The sequence below is a fragment of the Sinohyriopsis cumingii genome, chromosome 3, assembly GCF_028554795.1.
Source record: "Sinohyriopsis cumingii isolate HCF-2022 chromosome 3, ASM2855479v2, whole genome shotgun sequence".
NCBI lineage: Eukaryota > Metazoa > Mollusca > Bivalvia > Unionida > Unionidae > Sinohyriopsis > Sinohyriopsis cumingii.
The window spans coordinates 18,665,573-18,683,882 of NC_142963.1; the positions used below are offsets into that span (position 1 = coordinate 18,665,573).

The 18,310-nt window shown below is 36.5% G+C and overlaps 1 protein-coding gene across 3 annotated transcripts in view; it reads right to left on the reverse strand.

Annotated features, from left to right (window-relative positions):
- The window catches only part of LOC149802501 (glutamate receptor ionotropic, NMDA 2B-like), a 141,207-nt gene that overhangs the window by 30,710 nt on the left and 92,187 nt on the right, over positions 1–18,310 (reverse strand). For all 3 annotated transcript variants that reach the window (XM_089951744.1, XM_089951743.1, XM_089951745.1), the window contains 4 exons: positions 11,025–11,164; positions 10,255–10,444; positions 8,034–8,172; positions 5,960–6,195 (listed from right to left, as the gene is read on the reverse strand). In XM_089951744.1, coding sequence (XP_089807870.1) covers positions 5,960–6,195; positions 8,034–8,172; positions 10,255–10,444; positions 11,025–11,164 — 705 coding nt within the window. The remainder of the gene's footprint in view (positions 1–5,959; positions 6,196–8,033; positions 8,173–10,254; positions 10,445–11,024; positions 11,165–18,310) is intronic.

The window sequence follows — 18,310 nt, forward strand, 5'->3', positions numbered from 1 at the left end:
CAAGTAATTTTTACAAAGCGTCTACGTTGCTCTTAGCAGACCTAAAGCTTGGAATGAGTAGATGATAAATAAACCATCAAAGACACATGATAAATACAAGAATGTCGAATGTCATAAAATGGATATCAGGGAGCGTAATGGATAGAAATAGTCTACTGGGGAACAGTGGATTCATTTTCGAAAAACGTGTAATGCGTTTTATAGCAATGACATTTTAAGAAGTGAAACTTTATGGGCAGAATGTTTTTCAATGTACACACCTTAACCAATGATATAACCGTAACAAGAATTACCAAGACAACACCCGGCAGAACAAAGTCCTAGGTCGCGAATAACTCGACCAAGTACTGAAACATTGGAATATGCAGAACAACACAAAGACAATCTTATTCCTAAACAACGTAAATTGGAAGAATTTAACAGGTGGCTAGAGAAATAAACTGTATCTCAAATTCTGGCAAGGCATATTGGGAAAGGTAAAAACAATATAAGAGTTTAAAGAAGAATCCAAACATGTCAGCCAGGGTGTGGTAAAAACCAAAGGCTGAGAAGAAAATGCAATCCAAAAAATCCTGACGAACGATTTTTCGCATCTGGCATATCATATCGCGCATGCCATTGTGATAATGAAACCTCAACGGCCCAGGTTAATTTAACATGTGACGCAGTTACATAAGCAGGTCTATAACAACATGCGTTGTGGTTCAGGGTTTAATACTGTTTGGAATTTCGTCAACTGCGGAACCAAGTGATTTTATATCGATTATGCGTGTTACACATATGTGTCTTCCATCCTATAATAATCGGCTGACACATATTCGTTTTTCTGACACATATTCGTTTTTCTCTTGCAGATCAAGTCGGTCCTGTTGTTAATATGTGCAGTAAAACAATAACGATACATCCGTACATTAGAGATTGACCCAAGCTTTAATAATAATAACAATGATAGTTATGAGTGGAAGTGTGAAATCTGTCCGTGTAGATAATGCAATAAAGTGTGTGTACATGACATATTATGGAACTGAGCTTGGTGACATTGTTCATGGGGATTTTACGAGCGCACCGAAAGCACTCACATCCTTATCATTGCGCCCTGCACCTATCGCTAAACAAGCTGCAATGCTGATTGTGGTTAGTATCAAAACTTGCCGCTGTGGATTGATTGAAACGAATGGGCTTGCAGGTAGCTCATTCGCTTCGAGATCGATTACGGTGATTAATTACATGAGTACAATCACACGACAGATACATAACATCGATTGAGTCAATGCTCCTTGCAGTTAGTGCAATAATTAACGAGGCTGCACAGCAGCGAATTTTGTCAGATTCAGTGATTACAAATCTGTTAGTGGGTAGTGGAGTTAGATGTAAGTGGTAAATCCGTCACGCAGTGGTATTAAAGAAAATGAATAATGTATAGATTTGCAATGACTAAGTGCAAATACATATTTGACTTAACATTTGATATGGGAGCGCCTGTGTTAGTGGATCGAAGACAGATTTTCATTATTATTCATATCTAACAAGGGATCCTAAGCAATGAAAAATAGAATTGAAAGTACAAGACACATCTAATTTATTCTCTCCATTTGAGGCATTCATGGAAGTTGAAGGACAACTGGTACAATTCGATAATGATGATTACCCTGTCAATGTCCATTTGGAATTGGTTAACAACGGTATTATGGCGATGTTCAACAGTGCACGTTTTGTATCGTTAGAAAGGAAATCGAACTCATTTTGGACAAGATCGATGTAGGTACATATAGCAATGATTATAAGAGAACTGCTATCCCAACAATGATGTTTGTGAAAAATGTCAATAATCATGCTGATCACAGACCGTATATAATGTTACGGCATAATGACCTTGTAGCTCCATCTGCCCGGCAGTAATACAAGATTGACCTTTTCATAATCTTCATTTAATCCTTGACTGTGCACAACGTCGATCACAACTTACTGGTGATTCACTGAGGTGTTCGTGCGCAATTACTCTCAGTCACATCTTTGGATTTTGCAGAGATATTCGCAAGGTTATATTTGGAGCTAAACATAAGTCACATGTTTCGTAATAACAACCTAACAATGCAAATTTGAGTGTAGGATGTGCTGCTGGCAAAGTTGTATTGCAAGCGCTAACAACGTGAATGCATGTTTTAACCCCTTTTCTTTCTACCGGATCAAGTTTATTATGGTTAATGCAGTCGGGTACAACTTCAAGGATGTTAATATTTGCAGACACCACAGACGCATACCCACCAATTGGTATTGCGGGAAAAATTTAATTGACAAATAAGTACCAATCATGTTATTACAGCACCAAACATGTATTTGTGGCATTTCAAAATGTAAATCACTATAATATTCAGGAACATAGAAAGATGATATTTGACCACACTAGAAGTGTTTGAAATTTATTTGTGGTTAATCGACAATCAATAACCTTCTGAGCAAACATGGCTTGACATTGCAGTAGCAACTCCTCATGTTACACGTGCATAGTACAATTTTTGACTCGCATGGACTTGAACCTACACGGTCATATTTACTAGCGCAAACACAGTTAGATGGTCAAATATTCGGTCATCTTGTCTTTGCAGCGTTGCGTGCACTGGAATGTTCACCAGTCCCACAAACGCTTAATGATTTCAAATTAAGGTACTTTTGATATTATGTACTTTTGGTAATATACAATATCTCTTTTAACAATTAAGGTGGATGTCCTGATCGACGACACGATGCTGATGTAGATATGAAAGCGAAATTGTCTGAATTTACCAGCCGTGTTATCGTTGGCATTGTTCCAGGTGAGCTTTGCGATTTTTGAACACCAACAGCCAAACTGAAAACGTCAAATGTAGACATTCAAGATAGTATTGTCAAGCTGAAAAGCAATTTGCAGTTAAAAATCTAGCTGAGTTCACTGAAAATGGTAGAATCATAGACAGTGGAGTGTCGGTTGCGTTTGTCAAAGACTATGTTCACATTGTGAATGGTTGGTTGAAACAATTCGTGAATCAGCAAATAGCAAAGGTGCCCGCACTACCACGAGTAGTAACGTTTTAGAGCGCAATTATAGTAATATTGATCAAAGAACAAAAAGATCACATTGACCAGTTAACACTAACTAATTAATTATTTTTAGTGGTAGTAACACTTTTTAAAAAAAACAAACAATTAATCGTCACATTTTAAAATTACGCAAGTCTGGATCATCGTGTTTATCGTAACTAGAAGAAAAGGTACGTGGGGTCGAATGGTAATGTGCATAAATGATAAGCGGCAGCAGGTTTTGAAATTTCTACCTTTCATATCACATATCGATAGTCCGATAATTTAATTTTTTTGATGTTGTATTATCAGCATTATTAATCACCGGAGATGAATTTTCAGAGCGAAGAACTCTATGTTTATCAGCTAGGATGGATTCTTACCGTGGTGATAAAGCTGCGAAATTTGCCACAGACATGGTGCTGCCCCAAATGACAGCGAGTGCTCACATCGATAACAATTTCGCTCCAGGAACATCTGTTTCATAATTATGTTGCCAAATGCTAGTCTGAAGTATCATAAAATTGTATTAGTGGTCAAGCAGAAATTGCTACTTGTAATCTCCCAGATGTATCACTATCGACTCGATGTCAGCTTGGAATCATCGTAAGTGAAGTTGAATACACTCAATCACTGACTGCAGCTCCAGGTGTAAGATCATTCCTGGATTGATTCTACGATGATGAAGTGGCATTCACTGATGTATCCACCCAGGTTACATTTATCAACGACTATTTTACACCAACATTAACCCAAACGAGACGAAAATGCACTTGGTTGGGTAACAGTTATTGGCAAGACAATCATTAGATATAAAAAGGTGTGTTTCTAACATGGTCGCAATACTAGACCACCAGATCGAACAATCGCCAGAGATTTAAGTATTCCCCAGGCAAAGGTTTTCTTTAACTGTATGAAAATTGTGCCAGTAAAAATAAATAATTGGTTAGATGCGTATTGCATCTGCGCATGGTGTTGAGACTGGGCAAGGTCTGCTAGTCGTGCAATTAAAATACACTACTGTATTATTAATAGAACTACGAAGGACTCACAGCATTACCGGCGTGAAAAATGTCGAAGCGGGACAACAGCTGCGAAATGAAATTGCATAGAGAACGGCACTGATCGTGAAAAGTTTTGTCGTAAATGCTATTTGCGTTCTTTCTGCGGCCGCAAATGCTGGTCTTGGTGTGATTGGAATCAGGACCACACCAACAATTGTATTCGCATCGATTGATATTATTGCCGGAGCTATATCGATTGTAACTGGTGTATCCGGAGGTGCTAGCAAACTAATTTCGATGCGACTGCATTCACGAATGCGTGTCCATTCCGAATCCCTTGCTGGCATGTACAACATTTTCAGAAAACAATCAGTCAACTCTATTTAGTTGCAATGGAGGATCAAATAATCAGTGCATCTGAGTCTGAGTCTATGTCGTCAGAAATGGAAAATCACAGAAAGTTGAAAGCACAAAGAAGAAACAGCGCTGATTTACAAAGTCAAATAAACAATAATCTTCACGACGAGATCAGGATATCGATCAAAAACACAATAGCTCGTAGTGTGTATGTGTATATCGATCGGTACTATATGCTGACCGCATGATTTGTCTCTATAATCAAAGAGTAGTACGAAAGGCTGGCGTCTTTCCCCCACTCATAAGGCACTTCCATCCGTCCGAGACTCTACCCCCATGATTGGATTACGTAGCGTGTGCGAACACAATTTAAAGTGATAAAAATGCAACGAACACTTATAGGCTAAATACGTCATGCGGGTATAGTTGAGGATGGATGGAAGTGCCACGAAGTCCAGTGGAGCAAAATGCCTACTATTGTAACATGTGATTGATGATCCTTACATAATTATCTAGTGTCTTGACATATCCGCACTTCTGCTTATGTAATATTCATCAGCGTCGGATATATTTTTAATCTGAGAACTTTCTACGCCACGTGATAGTGGATAATCATATTTAGTTTATTATAGCACTGGGCTGAATACATGGCAAGGAGAAATTCAAATCTTCGATGCAACCCCTGAGGTGCAGAAAAAACCTAGGGAACAGCGTGAGTTTTTTACGGGTAGCATGAAATTTTATTTGCAATTTAGACTTTATAATATCAATCAACGTAGGGAGATCAGGTGTGATATATCGAGATTTCCATCATTCTAAATTGCATTTTTAGCCGTTTTTCCCTACTAATGATGTAAGAACTGGACATCATATTTTACAGGATTGATGAAGCAATGAAGCATGAAATTAGGATACTCGCTGCACGAACGGCCGTAAGAAAGAGATGAACGTTTATGTATATTGCGTCAGTTACTTTCAAGTAGCATGAAGTCATGAATCACGTACAATATAATGTTCAATTTTTATAATTACAAATAGTTTAAAAATAATGAAGAATATCAACAAATAACTAGCACAGCTATACTTTAACCCCTAATTACAAATATTTTCAAAGTGCATCAATGCAAAAACAGTTCCTTGCTGGTGTTCCTTTAATAACTTTAAGCTCTCTGCAACAAATGGTGCGATTGTACCAGTCCAAATGCGTGTTGCTAAGGAGTTGTAAAACTCAGTAACTATTTCTATGATCAACTAGCTTCGTTAAATTCTTTTCTTTTCGAGTACATATAATTATTGTTTTTATTCCGTATCTAAAGGAAAACCTCAGTTTATTTACTTTTGGTCGATTGTTATATAATTCACTCCAGACGGCTCGAACATAGGTGAAGTGGTTTACAATATTACGCGTCCGACACTATATATAGCCCGTCAGATAACTTGTAAACGTACACTGATACACTTTAAATGCTATCTTGCTAAGACTATCTTTTTTTTTAAGTTGGACCTGAACACGCAGAGAAGTTAAAAACATGAAATCTTACAATCGTGTTGCGTTTACTTGACAGGGAATGGCGTGGTGCCCACACTTGCCAGTAGTCTCATCTGGGTTAACATAAATAACGTAAGGCGGCTCGCTCAGCGTGGCGACCCTAAATACTCGTCTGTCCGGTTTTCCTTTGGGTGGAAATGCAGACCGCCCTGGCCATGTGATCTCGTTCATCTGTATTGCCATATCTATTTTACCAGTTGAATTTTTCACGGGGAGAAGTTTACCAACCTGCAAATAAACACATTTTAAACAGTTTTTTTTTTATCATAACGCACATGCTGGAAGTGCATTACATTGTTATGAAATGTGCACTGACAATCGGAAAAATACATGTTAGTTTCTACTATAAGAATTTGCAATATGCAGTCTTTCACCAGATACAAACTTGTAGCATTGCAATATGCAGTTGCTTTCCAGATACAAACTTGCAACATTGCAATATGCAGTTTTTCTCTAGATACAAACTTGTAACATTGTATGCACTGTATGTAACATGCAGCATTTATCCAGATACAAACTTGTAACGATGCAATATGCAGCCCTTCTCTAGATACAAACTTGTAACGCTTTGCCTTTTCGCAATTAGAGCATAGCATATGACTTACTCAGGTTTATGCTTTCTTGGATAAAATAGCAACTAATCGAGTACCCCTGTCTTACATAGACTGTTTAATGGTGCAATTTTTTCCATAGATATTTTTGCAATTGCTCTCTCTCTCTCTCTCCATGCAATTTCTGCTCCACAATTACAGTTTGATTATATATGCAGTCAACTGTCTCAATGAACCAACGTTTTTCCTTTCTGAATAGCACAAAATTTTGACACTAAATAAAAGCTAAAAGGATAACAACTATTTCAGCGTTTTACGCTAAATGAATAAATTTAAATATTACAGATCATTAAATATCCCCATGCTTTTATTTGATACTTAAAACAACATGATCAAAACAACAAGAACAACAACAGCAATAATAATAATAATAACAATACGAAGAAGAAGAAGAAGAAGAAGAAGAAGAAGAAGAAGAAGCTTAAGAGGAAGACGAAGAAGAAGAAGAAAAGTAACAAACGATTATTCGAAATTTTAAAAGCTATATAGTGTGCAGTTCGGTCATTGGTCTGTCTGTAATGCTGATATACTCTAATGATTTGCTCTTTACCTTTGAAGAATTTTGAAAACAAAATGATGTATGAGTCACATCAATATATGCATGATGCAGTTACAGGCAAAATGATTATTTCCTTACTTTTTGTAAATGGAACATGTTTTGGACCAGTAAGTAATCCAGCGTGTAATTACTGAATACACAGACCCTACTTTCAAGCGAATTTCACAGAATAACAATACTTAAATATATTCAATTTTATACAGAAAGCTCATTAATGTACAGTACGTTCAAATTCTCTATTGTTGTGTTTTCACTCAATACAAGAAATAATTGAAGCGTTTAATTTAAAAGAGATAATTTAAGCATATATATTTAAGAAAACGATAATTCAGTCTCTTTTTAACAAGCGGACTAGATTATTAATATTCATTTTGATATTTTTTTACAAGAAAATACTAAACAATCTTGTTCTGTTTACTTATCTTTATTTTCTACTTGAACAGTCGGAAGAATTTAAAATGTAAATAAATATAAAAGTCCTTGTTCTTGCCCCGGTGGCGAAAACGTTTCAACAACATGGAAGTTAGATGCAATTCTTCTACATTTACGTTGTAACCCTATTAGGTATTGCTCTCTGTGACACGTCTACATTTACGTTGTAACCATATTAGGTATTGCTCTCTGTGACACGTCTACATTTACGTTGTAACCCTGTTAGGTATTGCTCTCTGTGACACGTCTACATTTAAGTTGTAACCCTATTAGGTATTGCTCTCTGTGATATGTCTGCATTTAAGTTGCAAATGTGTATCAGTTTTATCATAAGATTTGCTAAACAAATTTAATTTCTCGGTACTGTTAATAAACAAATTAAAGTTCCTCCTGTCTCAGCATTCTAAATCTCGTTTTTACTACGTTGTCATGCATTAAATTCATTTCATTGTTCTATTACTTACAGGTTCCCACTTACGAAACATTCTCAATTTATTATCATAGAATGGCTGAACATTGTAGACGTCTAGGGTTGCGTGCTTTATAACACCATTATCCGAAAAGGACACAGGTGGATCATCAAAGTGACTTTTCTTCATGTACCTGAAATAGATACAGATATCGTGGTTAGACTTCAGTACAACCATACAAAGCTGACATAAAACATGGTGAGATACAATGAAGTACAAACACAGCTCACAACCATATGTTGGCAAGAACTGGAGTGAAATAAACATTAATGCTTTTTTGTATTTCTTTTATTTTTGTTCTTTTTAACCCCATACCTCAGCATAGTCTAGGAGGCTAAATTATATCAACTTAAACGCATCTTTGTATGTCCATAGTCTCTTGTGGAATGGTCGGGTGACGGGATTTGATTTTAGGTAATTTATAATTTATTTAGTATGGTTTAAACAACCAGTATGGCTTTCTTCAGTTGGAAACTTTCTTCCGATGTTCTCATTCCCCCATAATATGTTATTGATTGTTCTCTATTTGTACTGTCCTGTATAGCTCAGCTTAAATCAGATATGTTTACCCATCCCACATGTATCATGTTTTCTCGTTCTTATCCGAACCCAAAGAAACTGATTGTTCAGCAAACAGTGAATAACCATGCCTTTCGATCACGTGACTGTGTCATAGGACATTCCTCCAATAGAACGTCTCCTGCAGCATATCCTGAACATAACTTTGGGTTAAACTTGGTGTTTGTTATTAAAATATGTGTACATGGTATAAGAAAATTTGACATGCATTCAAAAAGCATTGTTATTAATTTTTACTTCAGCAATTAATAATGCATAATTCTTGTATTTTGAAATTAGCACCCAGATCTTGATATCTGGGTAGACATGAGATTCCTCTTTGTTAAAAACATTTCTTTTACTTTCCATCAAAACATTGCAAAATAAAAATAACAGATTCCAATGTATATACCTTATAATTTTAAATTGAATGTAATAATTTAATGCAAGCAAATAGAATGGTACCAATCTAAAGTTGAGAGTAGAAAATAGTACCATTCTCTTTCATCAGAACTTTCAACCACCCGACCATAACCAAGATTATAACCGGTAGATTTCTAACCTAAGGACAAATTCATTCCAATTGCTATTGACATAGATAGTCTGTGTAAAATCCCGTTGCCCTAATGTCGTAAAGTGTACTAATTCTGACACACAGTGGGGCTATACATACAACAGCTACGCATGGCAGTACCAAGAAATAGTCTTTATACTTCGTTGTGCAAAACTACTTTGATGTGCATGCATTATTTCAGTCACGTAAAGGGAAAAGAAAGAATGAATCGTACTGAAAGATCAACAAAATGAAATAAAATTAAAACGAAGTGAAGGAGTTCAGCTCTAGAATACATGAGATGATCATCTTTGATCTGACTTGGCCCTGGTATAATAACTGAGACTCTGAAGGCTTATTATGAAGGGTATCTTCTTATTTCGTATATGAAATACATTGTTAAGGTCAATTATTATATATTGTTTTTAGAGTGAACTAGAATATTGTAACTTACTGGTAAGCTAGTGGCTTACCCTGATATTTGTATGCGCTTGTTTATGTTATGTGCCTAGAAGTATGGCCGGTCATGTGGATAACAACAACAATGTCATGAAGTTAGATTTTGTATATCATGAAATGCTGGTAAAATCTTTAAGAATCGTAACTCTTATAATCGCATCAGACTCAGATATGCTTATCATCGCAAATTTTCCTTCAAACTCATAATTTCGTCAGCTCACGATACAACCTATAATTAGTCCTGCAATGTAAGACGTCTACCCTGATACTTATGTTCACGTTACTGTATAATCAAATGACGTTGTGAAGCGTATTCCCCGGTCAACTGATGGGGCAACGATAGGCCAACATTTCATGAATATCTCACACACATGGCAGCCCATATCGACGCTTTTCTACTAAACTGAGTCTAATTAATTTAGTCGAACTATACTTATTCTGTTTTATTCCTACCTGATTCCAGTACTGACACAAGCAAAATGGATGCGTTTACAAGTTCTTTTGACACATACAATTATCAAGAATACCTTTCAGAATATATTCAGAGTCCTTGGATGAGCATGCAATTAAGATGGCAATATCGAGTGGAACAAATTTATTTCTTCCGCTGATAACCTAAAGTTTAAGTTATCAACCTTTTCTTACGTGTATAATATTTTTCCGTCGTTCCAAAATCCATTGAGAAGTGATGAGTTGCATGTCATATTTGGAACCATTGTGGTGTGGGCAAGTGATTCCCCCTGTCTCGATATCCCCTCCAGACCGAGGGCCCACACTTTAATGGCTGATCTTAAAGCTTGCTCGATGACTGCGACACTGCGATTACTTGAAAATCCTGCAAAGAGATGCATTTGCATTTGTATTAGACGCAGCTGGATACAGGAATACAACAACATACGAAAGACACAATGCAAGACGCACAAGTGACTTCAGCAGATAATGAAGTGACTGTTGACCGAAAGCGGCTCTCCATCCGATCATTTTGTTTACCGGCTACAGCTGTAGGATAATCACATTATTCCCAATGTTTTCGCCCAACATTATATCCAGCCTGAGAAAAGTTATATAATTTATTATACAAGCAGATGACGTGAAAAAAGTTAAACATAAACTATTAATAAAAATCTAAATATTGTTGACGCCGACGCCGCATTGGTTGCGGATTGAAAAGTTACATCTATGTCTAGTATTATAATAGGCAACACATACTAATGCAATCTTAACAATCAGTGATATAATGTAGAGGGCCAGCATAGCTCTCATACGGAAGGGAAATTTGTCAGTGTTTGCTGGTATGTACGTTTTTCACGGTGGTAGTTCTATCCATATGGTACAAATACTCCAGTTTTCTTTTGACGTAACCGTGTTCTGACAGTGCTGTCACGAAATCATTGTATTCCAATTACTTTTCTTACCCAGGGATCCTATAGGGTACGAGTGCGACGCCCTGTCGGCTATTACACCAATGCTTGATGACGTTAGTATCCACATATATATCTCACTTGTTAGGCCCATACTCTCTGCTCGGTCCAGAATGTTCTTTGCTTCAACTGACCTTAAAAATAATTACAACTGTTTTAGAAGAGCCATGACATTGTGTGTATAAAAGGGATACATTTTGACATTGTGTGTATAAAAGGGATACAATCATGACATTGTGTGTATAAAAGGGATACAATCATGACATTGTGTATATAAAAGGGATACAATCATGACATTGTGTGTATAAAAGGGATACAATCATGACATTGTGTGTATAAAAGGGATACAATCATGACATTGTGTGTATAAAAGGGATACAATCATGACATTATGTATATAAAAGGGATACAATCATGACATTGTGTGTATAAAAGTGATAAAATCATGACATTTTGTGTATAAAAGGGATAAAATTATGAATCAGGGCTAATAGTTTTACTCCTAAAGTAGGATGATACATTTTAGTGAAAACGGATTTGTTTGAGCCGTCTATAATATTTATAAATGTAAAAATAGTATTCTGTTATCAATGTTGTTGTTTTTGTTGTTTTGGTTTAATGTTTGTTTTTTGTTTTAAATCCAATCAGAGAACAATTCTATTCTACTCATCTGTTTTTTTTTCCTTCGGTTTCTTTTGGCAATGATAAATATAAAGCTTTCACATTTTACAGCGAGTGGAGGTTGTTTAATGTACTTGAAGCTGAGTTGTTGCGAAGAGCGAATGCAGCCTATTCTTGTTTCGTAAACTCCTGATTTACTTTATCTAAATATTTGCAAAGAGTGCAAGTTGTAGAACACACCTAAAAAATAAAAAAAAACTCCCAACCAAAACAGAATTAAATAAAAAAGGAAGGCAAAGGAACACCAAACACAAAACCATAACTTAAAATATAGGCTTTTAGTTTATTTAGGAAATTAACATTCCTCCAAGCACTTTCTTTGGCACATGCAGAGAAAGCGTACATAAAAATTTTATTTAAACATACTTTGTTTCATACATTTGTTGTTTGATATTACAAGAGGTACATGAGGTACGGTACAGAATGTGAATTATTAGAACGGAAACCACTGGGTTATATTGGTCGTTTACTTTTACGATACAAAAACTGCAAAGATATATGAATATATGGCGGATGCTATTAAGTCTCAATGGTAAAGACTTGAATTATTTAACAGTTAAAGTAAAGAGTCACTTGGCTAATCAGAAATAATTAGCCAAAATATAAAAACATGGGGATGAACAACGATGCAGTAGGTGATACACGAGGATAAAGAAAAGAAAGAAGTTAAGGCAAAAGTCACACAGGTCATGTACGCGTATTTACTGGTCTAAATATAAAATGTACTATTAGTTTTAAAATTCAATCGTAATATAGTTATAAAACAAATTTATTTAATGGCGAATTTTTATTATCTGTACAATAATTGTCAAATAAAAAATTTGTAGACGAAAATTATCGATCGCTATGGACTTTTGCAACGGCCGTTCGGCATCAAACTCGGTCAAAAAACTTGATGTTAAATTGAACTATTACTGATGCAGGGGGAATTAATGTAATGGCGCGTGAACAAGAAGTCACGCGCATTTTCATTTATCACCTTTAGAGGTGTTCAGCTATGAATGGGATAGAGGAATAACATAAAAATGTTTTGCAAGTACGTTTTAATTTTGAGATTTCTTCAAAATCTATAATTTAGCATAATGCAAAATTTAACTAAATTTTTCTGACTTGAGAACCGGTTACTACTGTCTTTTTCGTTGATGAAGGAAGATATTTTTATGGGTTAAAAGGTATTATGTATGAATGGAAATATAAGCCACAACATACCATATATCAGAGAAATACGAAGTTACTTAATTCCCTACAATTTATAAGACTTGTGTACTGCATTTTTCATGCCGGTGTTTTCCAAAACTTTGTTTATGAATGACGAAATTGTAGCGACTCTGTTTATATTTGCAGTACAAATTCTTCCGAACAGCAGGCGCGTTTCCTTTTTACATCATATCGCTCGACAGAAACCGGATTAAACAGGATCATCCTGCTTAGTGACTGTGCCTAAAAATGACGACGTACGTTATCATTGAATTTGCTGTTAAGCATTTCTCGAGGAATTTATACAAAAATCTTCGGTGGAATTTTGATTGGCAGGAAGAGAAAGAGAATAAACACCATTTAGAGGTATGTGTAATCGGATTCTCCAAAATGACGCCTATAGCTGAAAAAGTGACTCAGAGCGCGTACATGGCATATGTGAGTTGGACTATAAAAGGAGAAATTGCGAAATAAAAGGTGTCAAACACTGTGTTAAAGGTTGAGAAAATAGGGAGGAAAGTAAGCATAGGGACAAAAATTGTTTAATAAAATACATGAGTGAAAAGGAACAACAAAACTAGATTAAATGTAAATAATACTTCCTTCTAGGCCGATTCGTTACGGAGGCGATGATAAATCATTTGGAAAGGCAGGGAAATCTGCTGTTCGCTGATTTTCATCACCCGTGGAAGTGCATTCTTCATAGTAACATGTGCGCTTAAATAAATCCTTTGCATTTGTCGACACATTCGTGCATTGCATCGAACATATCGATGTTTGCTTCATACAGAAGCGTTGTATCACCAAAGAAAAAAGTATTTAAAGCTAAATCACCTTATGGCGAGGCATTGAAACAGTTTGATGCGTTGTTCTTGGTAATCAACGCAAGAAGACGAACAAAAAAGAAGTGTTGTTTATTTTTTGCAGATCCATGTCTACAAGACGTGATTCGATTATACTCTTTGTATATAAATGTTGATTAGGGGAACTCCAATTTGTTCTAAGTCGCACGTTTGTTCTAATGTTTAAGATGTCATCTGCAATGACAGATCGTCCTGGATTTTAATTTCATTTTGGTCTTTGGTCAACAGCTGAAATCGTCAAGGGATGGACGGATTCGGCCTTACCCTCTTCTGCTGGAACACAATTCCTCTCGCTATTACTATTATGTGTTACTGAAGTTTATTTTGACTTACCGAACCGAGGGGGTGGTACGTGTGATTTGTTAACTAGAACTCACTTGATTATAATGTCACTGGAACAGATTCTGGAAGACTTCATTAGTAGACAAAAATTTAAGCAGAAGACCCATGAATCGTTTCTTCGATGGAAACAACGCTATGAGGTTCAGAGAAAGGAACATTAATTGTCCGTATATTGACGCCGATGATACTGTCATGAAGAAAGTGATTAAGCAAACTTTTTCAGCAACACTACCATACCGTTTTGAACATTTATTCAGGAGTTATTTCGAATGAGTTCTCAAAGACAAAAAATAAATGGTAATGACAGCTACACCAAAGACATGCCAAAATACAGGTACAATCTGAATTTGTATATAATTACTAATAATAAAATCGTGCTGCTTGAATTCAAGTGTCCGTTTCATCGATCTGTCAAAAAATTGTCAACATTTCACCTGCCGCATGTATTATCAGAACTTAAAGCATCGTCAATTCATGTTAATTTGTTGATAGTTGCTGCGGTATCCTGGATATGCTCAGTGGATCATTTTGGTGTGTGTGTGTGTGTGTGTGTGTGATTTGGATTTTTAACGTATCTTTAAAAACAAATTCAGTCATATCGCTACAATGTATGTAGTGTGGCAGTTTATAGTGATGTCTAGCACTGGGGCATCATGCGCAGACATGTAGCATGATGTCCCATCCAGTCACATTATCCTGACACCAGGCCGACCAGTCCTAACACTAACCTCTTAATGCTGAGCGACAACCGAGGCAGCTGTTAGTACCATTTTTAGAAGCCTTTGGTATGTCTCGGCCGGGGATCGAACCTGCGACCTCTCGCATCCGAGGCGGACGCTCTAACCACTAGGCCACTGAAGCGGTCGGATCAGTTTGGATTTAATCAGTACTACAACAAGAAGTTTTACAATGGAAATTTTAATCGTTGCAAGACTGATCCAGCTGTGATTGAGATTGTTGCTTTCTTTGAAAAAACAATGATTTTATTAACCTTAGTGTGTCAGATAAACCAGCGATACTCGAATTAGTATAGAGAAAACAAAAGTTTGCTTTGTTCCGGGATGGTGATGACTTACCGGCAAACGTACATGATCTGACATGTATTATTTCAGATAAGCATTCAGTTCAAGACATCATTGCCATGATGCGGAAGACATAATTGCTATAAAATTCTTTGCTGCTGTTCGTTAAATGCTTATATGAGATTGCCTATCGCAGCGTTGAATGCTTATATGAGATTTGCCTATCGCAGCATTAAATGCTTATATGAGATTTGCCTATCGCAGCGTTAAATGCTTATATGAGATTTGCCTATCGCAGCGTGACGTTGTGATTGAGATCAACAAGAAAGTACAGGCAATTAAAAAGACTGATGCTACAAGTTTAAAAGATGCAGAATTGGCAATCACACCCAATTTTTCATAATTACGAGGCTTGTTCGTCTGCATTGGTACGCCATTGGATAAAGAACTCTTTTCCTCGGTCATTTTAATCGCTGGGCTAAGCTCTAGTGAATGTTTCAGGTGCAGTGATTCAACAGGTGAAAATGTTAATTTCAAGGTTTATTGTCGCATGTTGTCGTGGCATTATGCAGTCTGGCCTGGTCTGCGATCTGCGATCATACCAGTGCAAATGCCGCTGATATCACTGGTCTACAGCAAAAATGCTTCCGAAATAAATGAAGTCAAGCCTCACTAGGTCAGAATCTCTAACAACGAAAATAAGGCTTAACGTTGTTGATTGGCTCTTATTTTAAAGAGATGATAATGGGTCAGTATATACGAACCTTGACGTGGGGATGGTGGAGTGTGTGTGTGATTTAGATTTTTAACGTAGCTTTAAAAAAACTTCAGTCATAACGCTACGACGTCTGCAGTGTGACAGTTTATAGTGATGTCTCGCACTGGGGCATCATGTCGCAGACATGTAGCATGATGTCCCACCCAGTCACATTATTCTGACACCAGGCAGACCAGTCCTAACACTAATCTCCTAATGCTGAGCGCCAAGCGAGGCAGCTGTTAGTGCCATTTTTGTAAGTCTTTGGTATGACTCGGCCGGGGTTCGAACCCGCGACCTCCCGCATCCGAGGCGGACGCTCTAACCACTAGGCCAACGGAGCGGTGCAGGGGACAGCGGAGGATAAATGAGTTATTAACGGAAGGGTTCTCAATTGAAACCAGAAATGAATAAAATACATCTTTGACTGGATCATGAATAAATACATTACTTGGTTTGGACACTAATTGCGTAGCAGGAGCATATATTTTATAATTTTATATATATTCATGTTTTAATTAGGTCGAAGTGAGTATTTTACTATTTTATGTAGTTAATGTTTATTGATGAGTGAAATAAAGTCATCAGTTGCAATTATTGTGTTATTCTCATTTTACACATATTTAGCCAATTAGGCAACCTTGAACCAGGATTACCTGTTAGAGTTTTGTTCGCGCTGAGCAATAAAGCTACCCTGATTACTGTTCATGCTGGGTTGTTCTATCATATGACAAGTGGTAAGTAACCTTCCAATTGGTTAGTCTACTACTTGTATAAACATAGCATGAACAGCATATTAATGGTAGTCATTCCTTTAGAAGCTTCTGAAGCGTGCTAGTCATGAGGTTGCATTAAGAAAAGTACCTGATGATTCTTTAGCTTCAAGAAAAAATGTGAATTGACCTTTGTCTCATGTGATAAGATATATAGATTTATAATGTAATATAGTTAATGTATCAGTTTTTTTTATATATACTCTATATATTTCTCATAACAAATGTATGTTGATGTATTTTAGTACCCTTAATAGGTTATCAACTTGCATATTCCCTTCTGAGCCTATCATTCCGTCCATACGCTTGTCTGTCTGTCTGCTCTCTACTTTTGCTCTACAAACTATTGTGTTTAGGTTTATTTTGTCCACTATCTCTCTTGTTGGAAAATTAATAAATATATAGGGTAGTACGTCATTCGTATTGAATGTACTGTAAACAGAATCAATGTATACATGCAGAACAATAATGCACGGTATTCATTATAGTTGTAGTAAATCTATTTGTATTGTATTTACATGGTGTAACAAATCAGGAGAAATGTATTTATCTCCATTTACCAACCACGTGCACAATAAAACCTAATTTCTGATAACAAATACTGGACTTGTATTGTCTATTTCCTGAGTAGACGGTATGCGCTGTAACACTTGATGTTTAGGTAAAACCTTGAATGATGCAAGCTGAAGCTGGTATTGCGTCATACATTATATGAATTGCATCATGTTATTCATAAAGTCATGGACGACGCAACGATAACTAAGCTTACATCAGTCTGCTGAACAAATTGTCCTATATTAGCTCTAGAATTCATAGAGTGTCGTGCTCTCTACTTTGTCAGAGTTTAATTTTGCAAAGGGACACATTTCTGTTTAGCCAATGTGAGCAGAGATGCCTCGAACGTTTGTGAACAATGCAGATAACTTCTACTATGTTTGTGATGAAGTGACTTTTACGCCACAAACAGTATAACAACCTTGGTTAAGAAACCATATCATCTTTATTTTGGTTGCTAAATTTGAGAGACCAGGACAAGAGGTGGGCCCCACACATATGGTGCAACACTTGTGCACCAAATCTTTGCCATTGCTTGCACAGGAAAAGGAAAGTTGTGCCTTTTGCACTGGCAACGATTTGGAGAGCCAATAGATCATATCATCAATCGTTACTTTTGCATGATGACTCCAGTTGGGACATGTGTGTCAAAGAAGAAAAGGTGGATTGTGTGTGCATTATCCTAACATTCCATGAGCTATACACACAGTACCCCACGGAGAAGGATTGTGTGAAAGCCTTCCAGTTAGTGGCAACAAATTTTCTCAGAAACAACAAGGCAGACAACTACAGGGGGTTCGTGGACAGTCTCCTCTAGGTATATAAAATCCTTGGTTGCAACACGTCACTAAAGATTCATTTTTTGCACTCTCATCTAAAGAAAAGTTCCATCTAACTTCGGAGCATTGCAACAATGGAGAAACGCTATCAAGGCAAATGGACCCCACCACTGCTTCAGACTAGTGATGGACAGTGACAAGAGATACTCCGTTTAATGAATACAAGAGACAAGCAAAGAAGCGCCGAGTAGACACTGACTAAGTACTAAACTGTGTACTTATATACACATAGTTTTGTGCCTCTTGTTTCA